We start from the raw sequence: 13,160 nt of genomic DNA on the forward strand, positions 1-13,160 counted from the left end.
CGATTTTAATAAGTTAAAATATGAGCTGCCATATTGCGGGACCTCAGTCATTCCTCTCTGCAGTCAGATCAGGAACAGTGGCCATTAATAGTCTAAATAATAGAGTGAGCTCTAAAATGTTTCCATTCTGATTAGGGAACCCTGAGCACCAAATGATAGCAAGACGTAACAGATTTCAACTCATTGCCGGCAGAGGCAATCATTTCATGAGAACGATTGCACCAAACAGCAGTTAGTATTGCAGGTATATCAGAAAAGCTTTGAGAAAGCTCTTACAGGACAAAGACAGCATTCCTGAGAGAAAATGACTTTCATGCTGTAATTGGCTAATAAATAAATTATAGCGAACAAGGAGAAAAAAACTTTTCCCTCTCCATACCGAGTGTGTTATTTTCCTCCTTGTAGTCAGTGTGTTTGTTTGGGCACTTATCTACAGCAACTGAACTAAGATCTCAGGTGATGTTTAAACCACAGACCTTTTCACTCAAATTTCCAGTTAGCTGCTTAAGTCAGCATATAAGCTACAAATCTTGCAGTTATGAGAACAAATCTGACAGAATCACCTAAAGGTATATATATTTTTTTCACATAAATATCACAATACTGATGCAAAGAGGTATAAGTTGCTTTATTGGGTTGCAGAACAAAATGTTAAAAAGATTTTTCAAAAGCCAATACTTCCTCTGAACTCCAAATCTTGTGATCCCTGTGAGTACTGTGAAAGCCAGTCTGTGTCTACAGGGTTCATATTCCCACTGGTCACTTTAAGAATTATGTAGCTCAGTCTATTGTATCTTTTCATGACCTAATTCAATCAATCCCTCCTCTCTTGTCCATTTCTCTGAAGTATAAACCTGTCTGGTGTCTGAAAGCAGTCCAAAAACACACACAGCAGAGTGAACGCACAGATACATGTGTGGAAACCTCAGCGGCTATAGAAAGTAAACAGGATTAACCGGCTATCCTTCGCTTCACTGTAAACGGCCTGTAATAGCACCAATGCTTCTAAATCCCTCCATCTCTTTCTCTGGTCTCCCCCCCACACACACCTCCTCCTTTTTCTATTAAACATGGAGGTTAATCCTCAGCCCCCCTTGTCCCCAGTGCTGTGGCCCAGGATAAGCTGTCAGAGCTGAGCAGCTGATACTCAGATCTGCTCCAGAAGCCTGGACACTGCATGTGAGTGTGTGTTGGGAAGTTCTCGGCGTGCACTATTATTTATTGTATTGTAAGTTCTAACTTGCACATGTGCTTAGAGCCCCTCGTATGTGTGTCAATGGCCAGCTGGGCTGCATGTCCGGAAGTTGCTTCTCTATTTTTATTTATTGCTACCCTTTTATAAATGAATTATGATAGCCTTACTCAGGATATTTTTCAAGATGTTCATTCTTTACACATATCATTTATAAATTGTTATTCAAGTGTCGAATCAGGTGGACAACATGTGCTTAAGACTTAGCACACGTTTTAAATACAGTGTTGTGAAAAGATTTTTGCCCACTTTGAAATATCTTCTATTTTCAGTTTATTTTTTTTAAATGTTTTGGATTAGAAAAATTCTTACATCGGATAATGATCGCCAGACTGAAAACAAAAAGGAGTTTTAAACCCTAACTTATCAACTTAATAAATCACGAATGACCTTATTAACCAAATTCTTTGGAAGTTTAGCTCAATTTCACTCACCCAATTACTGCCAGGTTTGTACAAACAAGAAATTGCTCAAATATTAGTTAACTAAAAACTTAAAATAGGCTAAACAATCTCAAAAATGACACATCATGTCCCGATCAAAAGAAGTTCAAAACCAAAGGAAAACAAAGTCAATGAAATATTTTGGTCTGAAAAGGGTCATAAAGCCATTTCTAAGACCTAAGAACTCAATTAAATGATTGTGAGAGCCATTGCCCACAGATGGAGTAAACATGCGGAAATGAAGAACATTCCCAGGTATGGCTTGCTTATCAAATTTATTCTGGGAGCCCATCGGTTACTCTTTCTGGAGGTGATAAAAGAACCCACAACAACTTCTAAAGCACTGCAGACCTCACTTGCCTCAGCTCAGGTCAGGCTTTATGATTCAACAATGAGAAAGAGACAAAGTAAAAATAGAATCCATGAGAGAATTTGAAGAAGGAAAACCACTGCTGACCAAAAACAACACAAACACATTGTTTTTGAACAGTACGCTCAAAAACAATGTCCATGGCACTAAACAAAAACGAAATGAGTCGGCACTGCACTCACTGATAACCAAGCCTAATTACCGCAATCTGACAATACAAGCAAATGAACAGAAAAACAAGGCGCTCACACTAAAACTCCCTTTGAAGCACATTTCCAGGTTTCTAAAAGATTTTTTTTATTTTTTCCTGAATCACTGCCAGGTGGGAAATCCTAACCTCAGCATTTTTAGCTACTTTGGGGAATCCAGAATAAATGATTTACTCACAATCCTCAGTTTAGCAGCCACTACACTCAACAGAGCCTGTAAAAACAGTCCCTTTGGTTGAAGCATATTCAATACGTAGTTACACTAATGCTAAAAATGTCAGACGCAATTTATACTGATGCATGATGTGGAGTTTGTTTACTCAAACTTTCTGGAAATCTCCTCCGGACATAAGGTCAATAATTTTAACAGCAATGTTAGTTGTTAAATTGTGTTATCAATATGTTTTTAACTGCAAGACCAGTTTAATCTGAAAGTGGTTGGCATTTTTGTGACAGCTACCCAGGTGTGTTGGGAGATACAGATTCTTCCTTTCCACTGGTTGGCCAGTCAGTGATATTGCATAAAGTGTTGCATTAAAATCCATTGAAGTAACTTATATGTAATTGTATCATCAACACGCAAACATACTGTATCCAAGAAAACAAGTTCTGAATAGCTGTCCACTGTAGCAAACTCATTGCATGAATGAGTTAATTCCCCAACCAATCTCCACCAGAATCCAATCTCTGCTAAAGCAATAAAGTGCACTCAGCACCAGTAACAGGAACCTCTGGCTGAGAGCCATTGACACAAAAACACTGACCTATACCTTCAGGCTCTCCGCACTGGGTCTAATGGTCGTACTGGGGGCTGAGTGAGGACTCACTAATGGTCACCACACTCCTCATTGATGTCCCACATACCACAGAAGTCATTCTGCTTTTTCTCTCAGCCCATTTTCCAAAGGAAAAGTCAGTACTGTTCAGCTGGACGAGAAGTCACAGGAAGCACAAATATCGCTTGGAATGACCTGTTCATCATATAGGTCACAGCCGTCATGTTGCACCATAATATAGGAATTAATGCTCTGTAATAGGTTTCAGACCTCTAAAAAGTAATTCAAACTCTAAGGGACCAAGTAATGAATAACAGCAGTTACTCGACTTCAGGGCATCACCTGACTTCGACCTTCTTAACACTCAATAAAAAAGGAACAGGGCCATTCAAGGAGTGGAGGAGAAGGGAATAATAACCCCCCACAATCCATCAGAAATAACTGTAGTCTCACTAGGTCAGCAGAGTACATGAGATTTTGTCTCACATAACTAATCCTGCATCTTCAAGTCAGCAATGGAAAATGCTCATCTTTGTACTTCTTATCATTTTGCAGGGTAACAAAGAAATATGGACTGACTTGTTAACTGTTGCAAAAACAAACCATTAAAGTTGTTGTAGGTTCTTTCTGTAGATGTCAGGTATCACTGGAATTCAATATACTGAAAGGGATACTTTGAAAAATTTAAAGTGAAAAGTTATAAACAGTCAAATGTCTTCCCTGCTGTAGATGACTTGGTTAATGTCTAAAGTAAGTATAAATCCAGACTGGTTGATCGTGAAGGGTGAAATTAACAGCTAGTCAGAATGGGACTAAGACAAAGGTGGATATCTGGCATCTAAAGAAATCTCTAGTCTCAAAAATGACGTAGCAGGTAATGCAAACACTATAACTCTTTAGACTATAAAATATAGATCTACGAACAAAGACCCAAATATTTATTATCTCAGGAAACATGTGCAGGAGAAGGTGCTTCAACAAGGATTGTTAAAAATGAAATATACTGAGAACAAAACTTGTAAAGTGTTTCCAGTCGGAGTAAATGTCAAACATAAAACTAAAGACTTTACATGTTCCTTTCTCAGTACAGGTTTTACACATTTATAATGCACCAGCTGCTACCTCTATTTCTTGTGTAAATAATCTTTGGCTTCTCTTTAGAAAACTGTTCAGTGCAAATAGTTTGTACCAACAGCTCTTTAGATGGTACAGGTCTGATTTAGTCTAGGTCCCTATCAAATTAACTGTTAGACCAACTAATCTGGATTTATCCTAAATAAAGACATTATCAGATCTAATCTACTGCAGGCAAGATCATAACTGTTAAAAATATTTTAATAGAGTTTTACCATAAAAGTGTAGAGTTTAAATATTTCAGTCTAACTCTAAAGAATCCTAAACGTAGATCTCTGTTGAAGAATTTAGCAAATTCTGCTAAATGACTTGTAAAAGTGAATAAACTTACTTGTTTACTACAAGGGCATATACAGGGGTTGGACAATGAAACTGAAACACCTGTCATTTTAGTGTGGGAGGTTTCATGGCTAAATTGGACCAGCCTGGTAGCCAGTCTTCATTGATTGCACATTGCACCAGTAAGAGCAGAGTGTGAAGGTTTAATTAGCAGGGTAAGAGCACAGTTTTGCTCAAAATATTGAAATGCACACAACATTATGGGTGACATAGGAGGACAAATTGTTGGTGCACGTCTTGCTGGCACATGTGTGACCAAGACAGCAAGTCTTTGTGATGTATCAAGAGCCACGGTATCCAGGGTAATGTCAGCATACCACCAAGAAGGACGAACCACGTCCAACAGGATTAACTGTGGACGCAAGAGGAAGCTGTCTGAAAGGGATGTTCGGGTGCTAACCCGGATTGTATCCAAAAAACATAAAACCACAGCTGCCCAAATCACGGCAGAATTAAATGTGCACCTCAACTCTCCTGTTTCCACCAGAACTGTCCGTCGGGAGCTCCACAGGGTCAATATACACAGCCGGGCTGCTATAGCCAAACCTTTGGTCACTCATGCCAATGCCAAACGTTGGTTTCAATGGTGCAAGGAGCACAAATCTTGGGCTGTGGACAATGTGAAACATGTATTGTTCTCTGATGAGTCCACCTTTACTGTTTTCCCCACATCCGGGAGAGTAGTCGGTGCAATACAATACAAATTAAACAGTATAAACATATCTACAATATAATATAAATATATGTGCTTGGAGCACGAAGCATATTAATCAACAACTGCACTTTTCATGTATTGACTTAACTTACTCAATAATGTATTATGTTTGGAGTAAAAACATTCCTAACAGATCTCAGAGAGAAAGATAAACCACTATGCCAAGCTCCTGTCCTAATAATTCATAGTACAACTCGCTACATTCACCTTTACATGAAAATGGTGACTCTTATCAGTACACTACATAGAGGATGTCACAGCTTAAGAGATCTGACATGGAGTTAGCTGAAATACAACATGAACAAGACAACTGTTAGCTTTATGGAACAGCCTTGAAATACTAAATATAGTGTATTCAACTGATGAAGTCATGTTGGCTACTTGAAGTACTATTTTTTTTTAGAAGCTGGATTCCAACAGAAAAAATAGAGCATCTGTCTCTCTGCAAGCCAGTTTTACAAGCATTATTTTTCACAATTTTACTCAGCAGTGATCTCCTACTTTTAACATAATACTGTCCTTTGGAATAATCTTAGTAAAATTTAAGAAAGTGAATTAAAATATAAGAACACCCAGCAGAAAGGATTTCTGGGCTCTTAGAAACAAAGTTATGTTGACATTTACCCATGAAACTAACATTACCAAATTAATAAAGATATAGGACTTTAGAAAAATAACATTAGTAAAAGTAAGGAAAAGCTTTCCTTTTGAACCAAGAGAACAGATCTGAGGCTTTGATATAATTTGTAAATGCGCTGATTTGCACAAATATATTTTCACGGCATTTCTTTTTAACAGTGACATAAGTTTGCCTCTTAGAACAGATCACTGAACTTGTGTTTAAAAACAAAAACCTGACACTGCCAGATAAACTTGAAAAGAGAGCACAAGAGAGAAAAAAAGTTAAGTTATTATCCTGAGCCTTTGCAACAACAAAAAAGAAGACATATGTAACTTTCTTGCTAATATTATTAAACTTTGCAACAAAATTGTTTTACTTGTCAGAAAAGTCTACAAAGAGAGTACGAACACAAAATAGATATGCTGCCTTTTGGAAGCTAAACTTCACTTGAAAAAAACCTGCATTTAAAATAGTTTTGGATATTCTTATGTTGGTAAAAACAACCTCCATAATGCATTTTTACAGTGTATCTTTTGAACCATGCAGCAATAATGCCTCTAAGAAACATAGAAATAATTGAAATTTGATCATGAGGACATCAACATTACCTAATTCCTTTTGATATATCTATTTCAAAATGTTTTGAGACTACTGAGAAGAACAAAACAACCTACTTCTACTTACAAGACACCTCAATTTTAATCACAGTAGGTGCCCTGATCTGGATGAAAATGTCTGCTAAGGCTTCTAACTTTGGTGGAGTATGCAACTAGTATCAAAACTAAATCACGGAATGTAATGACTGAAATCATTCATCACACACGTTCACACCGTGCATCCAAATTTTGCATGACTGAGAATAGCATACGGAGAAAATATTAATTTATTCTTGTAAAGCAATCAGGACATGAATAAGCTACATGTTATTGTCATGTAGTCGTATGTATTACCACAAGATGCCAGAGGGAATTTTGTTTTCCACCAGAAAGAGGCTAAAAATATAAATGAATTCTCGAAGATGCTTAACCCATTTCAGACTAGCATGGGGGATGGGGGGAAATTCCTGGCCCTCCCAGTCTCTCCAAAACCCCAACGGGGAGATTCCTAGCAGTTTCAAGGTCAGCTGGGAGATATAATTCTTCCCACAAGCCTAATCGGGAGACACACTTAGTGGGGTGGGGGGCGGCATCCTCACCATACTCATTAGGGGCTGCACCATATCAGCTGGCATCTGGAACTTGTAGTATGCCATGAGGTAGTACTAGGAAATTGCTAGGACGTAAGTCACATAAACATTAAGATGACAAATAGAGTTATGAATTTCTTTGTTTTTTGTAAGTAATTTTAGATAAATTAGGTTTCTAGAATCCAGGACAAAAACTGACCACAGAAGTAACCGCAGATGGCTTTATTCAAACCTGCAGGTGAAAAGAAACTCTTCTCTTCGGTTTGAACATTTAAACTGTTTGGTTTTTCAATGGAGATAAGTAGAGCTGCACAATACATTAATTTACAATTATCAACACATGTATGCAATATTGAGTCGCAAAGTGCTGCTTGGATGCAGCCTTTTGTGAGCTGTAATATTTTAATAACAATGCTTTAAAACTCAGATTCCATATATATGTATTACAATATCTGGCCACTTGGATGAACATTAACTGTGATTTATGCCCAGAACTTATAAAAATGTTAGTGACAATCTGTACTTGCTGCCTTTGGGTTCTACTTTTTAGGAAACATAACATCCCTTTCCATGATATCTAGGTTTATCTACCCATTATTCCAAAAAGTAAAGAGTCAATTAAGGCACTTTCAAAAGTCTAAATGACATAAAAACCTGGTTACATTTTTTTTTTCTCAATATAATAAAACTTCACTTTTGGAAAATGTAACACACTCAGTATTGATCACGCTGCTGTTAGGGATGTGGGTTTTAGTGTCGATAGTGCTTTTAAACTAGACAAAATGAGATCTCTGCAGTTAGATCAAACTTTTTTCCAATTACATCCAATAGCAAGAGTGAAAAAGAGGGCAAATGGGAGCCACATCTCTCATTTAAAGATGTAGAAAAGGCCAATCATGCTTTCATAACCCTCATGTTTGGAGTGTGTAAAAGGTTCTGAAGCAGAATATGAGACCCAAAAAGATCTGATAGTTCCAGTTTGTATTTGGTATTTTATCTACTTTATTTGTTCATTGCCTCTGTTGTTTTATTGTTTATACCGTTTACAGTTTGAGTACTTTGGTCCACTTCTGTAATTTCAAATGTGCTATATAAATAATTTCACACTGACATTGACAATGATTGTACAGGTCAAGGAAAACGATAGGAATAATGTGATGATAGAAACAAAAGAGAGTAGTGAGGAAGTGTGGGTTAGTCCTAACGGAAATTGCCATTGCAGTATTACACAATAATGTTGCAATGTGATATTTTCCTAATATTGTTTACCTATAGAGATAGGGATACCCTTCAATGATGTAAAAAAGAAGGTGCGTTGCCAATTGCTAAGGAAGGTAGCCAGCTGACCTAATAATGACTCACATAATTTTGTGTCTGTCTGTTGATAGACGGAGGATGTTTAGAAGAGCTGATAGGCAGGCAAAACTTTGAGCTCACATGCAGCAGACAACCACACTAATGTTTTTTGTGTTAATGTTAATTTCATGGTTCACATGATGGGTTATCTACAGCTGCATGTACACATTCAGCATCATGTCTGTCAGGTTATGTACAGTATATAAAGAAATCAGTCAAAGCCAGCAGACAACAGGCATCACATTTAAACAAAAATAAAAATGGTATACTGACTATTGAGCTAACAAGGCTGCTTCCTTTTGAAGCACACTTTGATCTATTTCATTATATATAATTGAATGATAAATTTGAAATATACAATAAAATACTTGTTATATATTAAAAATAAAGGTGGTGGTGATCTAATAATACTTATTTATGACACAATCCTTTCAATATACTTTTAGTGAACTCCAACAGTGGAATTGTTTTTCAAAGCTTTTTTTCAAAAGGTTTTGTAGGACCTTTAACCTCCTAGTAATTTATGCTGAAGTAACACAGCTATGGATTAAACCTTTGACAGCGGCCATTCTAAAGGTTTTATAGGTTGTCCTCCAATTCTCAGTGTTTCCATTCATCTAAATGTTGGTGTGTGCATATAGAGAAAAGAAGAATTTAGTGTGTGCTGCATATGGTTTAATATATTAGATAGCTCAGTTAGTTACTGTCTGTGTGAATGAGTGAAGAAAAGTATACTTGTAGAACTTAAAATAAGTCAGAAAGAACTACACTATAAGTGTAGTGCTTTAGTTTTATTTAATACAATTTCTCTATTTGTTCTCTGTAACCATTTAATCCTCTGCAAAGTTGCTTGGCTGGAGCCTACCCCAGTAACCATTGGGCAAGAGCTAGGGGACACCCTGGATTGGCCGCCAGTTCATTATGGAGACAGACATCAAAGGATGCATACATGCATCACCTTTAAATAAAAAGACTGATTGACAACTGACTATTGAACTAATAAATGCTGCATTGTGCTACTTGCAAATTCTGCAGGTCTTCTGCTTGGCTGAATCTTGGTTAAGGATATAAGGCTTTCATTTAGGAAATGGCAGCCGGCTGGGACCAATAACAGTAAAAGTGTTGGTCAGTTAACTAATTAAACAGTCTAAGCACATCACCAAAGAGTCCTGTATAGAAGTGGTGCATTGAACTGAAAAGGTCATTAGATAGATGTCCACATTACTGCAGAGCTCTTCCTTTGGACAACAGTGGTTGGCTGTGCCTAACCACTGTGTGCAGCCAGCATTCAATTTCTCTTTATTTGTGTCTGTTAGTTCTCTGCTACCTAAAATCAGGCTACCCTCTGAGTCTGTTCAACCCTCTGAGTTCCTTCACCCAAATTCCCTCTTTAACACTTTTTGTTTTTATCTTTTTCACTTCCCATTTCTGAGAAACAGAGAATTACCCTCCAGTGCTTACTAAGCATCTGCCTTGCTAGCTATTTTTTCTTATTCTTTTTGAAACCAGGCATTAAAGAAAGAATGATCTGCACACACTGAGAAAAGACCCTGATATGCCAAATCTTATCTCTTTGGACTGATTTCTTTTTTTTTTTTACACAGCCACTGTAGGAATTATAGAGGAAATGACACAGCCAACGTTAAGTGAAGCATTTTGAGAACATAAGAGTAGACATTGGCTGGTCACTGGTATCAAGGTATAGCATGATTTTAAAAACTTACAGCTGTAAAAATGCCTTCATTTTATGGCTTATCATTCCTACTGCTTAAAGTAGTTTTAATGAGATGCTAGCAAAAGTACCAGTGAGTCAGTTTGCAGCATTCCATTGCAGCATGCAGTAACACATACCTGACTCTCCACCACCTGCTGGTAAATGTTTTATCTACAACAACAGCCATCTAAAGTGAATTCACTAAAGGTTTAGCAATGGCAGTGAAAACATTTTTGTTTTAAGTTCAACAGCCTGTCAGATGATTTTTATCAAATTTGTGTGATTTGTCCTCATTTACTTATTTATTTGTTTTTTTAATCTGTAAAAGAAACTATCCCTTGTATGTGCCTTACAGTTCTCAATTGTTTTGTAGAACACTTCAGCCCAAAATTATTCATAACCTTGGCAGATTTAGATCTAGAACTATTTTCATTAACATAAAGTTTGTTTTTGATTGGATAATTGTCATAGTCATGCCTGCTGCTGAGCTGTGACCCTGACACCTGAACTTCATCACCCTGATCTGCAGCAGCTGCCATATAAGGAGGGATGTTCCTCCTGTATGATGTCAGATTGTCATGTAAACGTACATGGTAACACCTTCAGGCCATTCATTAGCATCAATCACGTTTGACTAGTTAATAATCTGTCCGTTTTACCCCTTATACGGTTACACTGTCTGCCCAACCCGCACCAGACTTTTTCACCTGCCCAAACCTGAACTCCCTGCCGAAAACTCTGCCAGTTTGATTGGATCACCTTGACCTGACCGTCTGACCAAGAGAGACTGTCCAATAAATTCAAGTTTGTTATGTGCCAACTGCTCGGTCTCAGTGTCCATCCGTGCTTGGAACTGTGAGAATCTGTAACCCACCAAATCCTACATAGGAGCAGAAGATGTATGACACACTTTAGGGTAAAACAGGTGGTAAGCAGAAGAAAACTGACAGGTAACACCAAGAAAGACTTAGGGTAGGGTACTAAAGGGGCAATATAGGTATGAATGGTAGATCATATTAAACTAAATCAGGTGATGATATGCCATGTGACAGTTAAGGTGAACTAAGAGCTGTCGAGTATTCAAATGGCCTTTTGCACAACAGAAAAAATGGAGGGTGCAATACACCTTATTCCCTAAAAAGCCTTTTTTAAACATATTTAGCACAAATTCCAGCCACTTAAGAATATTTATGGAACCACACGTTATGTGCTGCAGTCAGAAATCACGCCGAGGAACAGTAAAATGTCTTAACACCTTTTTTGTTTGACACCTCTACTCTTCCTTGTCACAGGAAAATAACTCACTAAACAACAACCTGACCTTCATTAAGTTTCCACCCAAAAGAGGTTGCATAACATGCCAGAATGGCAGCTTCAACATATAACAGGACAAGTATAGACATAATGCTTAAAATAGCACCACATGGAGGAGTGTGAAAAGAATACCGAGATGGACAGCACTGTTCAAACTGCACCAGCCTTTTTGCAAGAAGACTTGCACAAGTCAGTTTAGCAGTTTTCTCCCATATGTCTCAAAGAAAATCCATGCCTTTTTGGAAAATCTGCAAAATCTAAATCCCTGGCGCAGAAACTTGTTGGATCACTGACCTGACCCTTGGTAATAGCGGCCTTGTTAGCCCCATTTAAAGTCCAGCAGAGTGCATCGGGCTATGTGCCGGTGACTTACCGGGTCCTTAGCTTGCTGCGTTAACACGGCGTAGGTGGATATCCTGCTGCAGAGGCATTTGATGTGGACAGTGTTTGATGCAAGCGTTTGGCAGCCTTCTGTGCCCCAGTTTTCTGCGCCAGCTTCCCTGGAGATAGAAAGCAGGGAGGGGTTTGGGGGGTGGGGGGGTGTAGGGTAGAAGGGTTGGGTGGGATATCATATGGGAAATAAATTGTGAGAATGAGACAAATAGTCACAAACCTGGATCATGACTATACATATGTTTCAGTTCTGAAAATTTCAGTGGTTTGACGCTCGTGACCATTTAGTTCAGCATGTTCTCTCATTTTACATTGTGTCATTTAGTGATTGCCCATTTACAATGACACCTCCATTCACTCTGCTGAAATGAAACGCATAATCAGCTCTTAGCTGCTTTAACACGTTCTGTCACATCTTGGTTCAGCCCTTTGTTCTTTTTATTTCATACCTTAAGGTCTATAACAAACCGAATGAATATGAAATTGAATTGAGGCCTTGGGAAAAATATGTTACATCAGCAATTTGTTGACTAAAGAACTGTTTGGATTGAGGTCAGATGGCACTAAATGGTCAATTGCTTTGACACACAGGTACTGCTGAAGCAAGCACATAATCTCCCTCAATAGAACCTTGTATATTTTATAGTTATAGCACTCTTCCTTTTATTTTACCTCCACCTCCCTTAATACTTCCTTTTAACTGCTCCCTGTAGCATTCAATCAATAAGGCCGTCACTGAACTAATTATCATCAACGTTCCCATAGCACACTGACCTTATATTTAACCCTGGATATTCTCTGTTTTTACCCACCAGGGAGAGTTAGAAGCACATTTAGAAACAAACACAAGCTAGTGATTGGGGTCAAGGGGGCTTCATTATTGTCTCACAGTTATATTGTATCACAACTTAGCTTTTTGTTTTCATCTTATTAGGCTTTTAGTAAGCTGAAGTAAAACAGACCTGTGAGAGATGTTTGATCATTAATTGAATATGTTCAGGTTGCATGCAAAAATCATTTTACAGTGCCTTGGGAAGATATTGTTACCCCTTGAACTTTTTCTAATAATGGCAAGTTACAACCACAGATTTCATTGTATTTTATTAGGATTGTATGTGACAGCCCAATGCAATAAGCATTGTTTTCAGGCATTTTAAGAATGGACACCTGAAAAGTTTGATATGCATTAGTATTTAGCCCCCTTTACTGTGATGCCCCTAACTAAAATCCAATACAACCAGTTGCATTCGGAGGTTGACTAATTATGTAATAAAATCCAGCTTTGTGTAATTTAATCACAGTATGAATACATCTGTTCTGTGAAGGCCTTAAATGTT

General features: G+C 37.8%; 1 protein-coding gene across 1 annotated transcript in view; it reads right to left on the reverse strand.

Annotated features, from left to right (window-relative positions):
• Positions 1-13,160, reverse strand: part of adgrb2 (adhesion G protein-coupled receptor B2) — a 353,452-nt gene that overhangs the window by 87,820 nt on the left and 252,472 nt on the right. Inside the window, exon 18 of the mRNA XM_047383933.1 lies at positions 11,804-11,930. Within this exon, the coding sequence (XP_047239889.1) occupies positions 11,804-11,930 (127 nt within the window). The remainder of the gene's footprint in view (positions 1-11,803; positions 11,931-13,160) is intronic.

Source organism: Girardinichthys multiradiatus, chromosome 13 (assembly GCF_021462225.1).
Source record: "Girardinichthys multiradiatus isolate DD_20200921_A chromosome 13, DD_fGirMul_XY1, whole genome shotgun sequence".
Lineage (NCBI taxonomy): Eukaryota > Metazoa > Chordata > Actinopteri > Cyprinodontiformes > Goodeidae > Girardinichthys > Girardinichthys multiradiatus.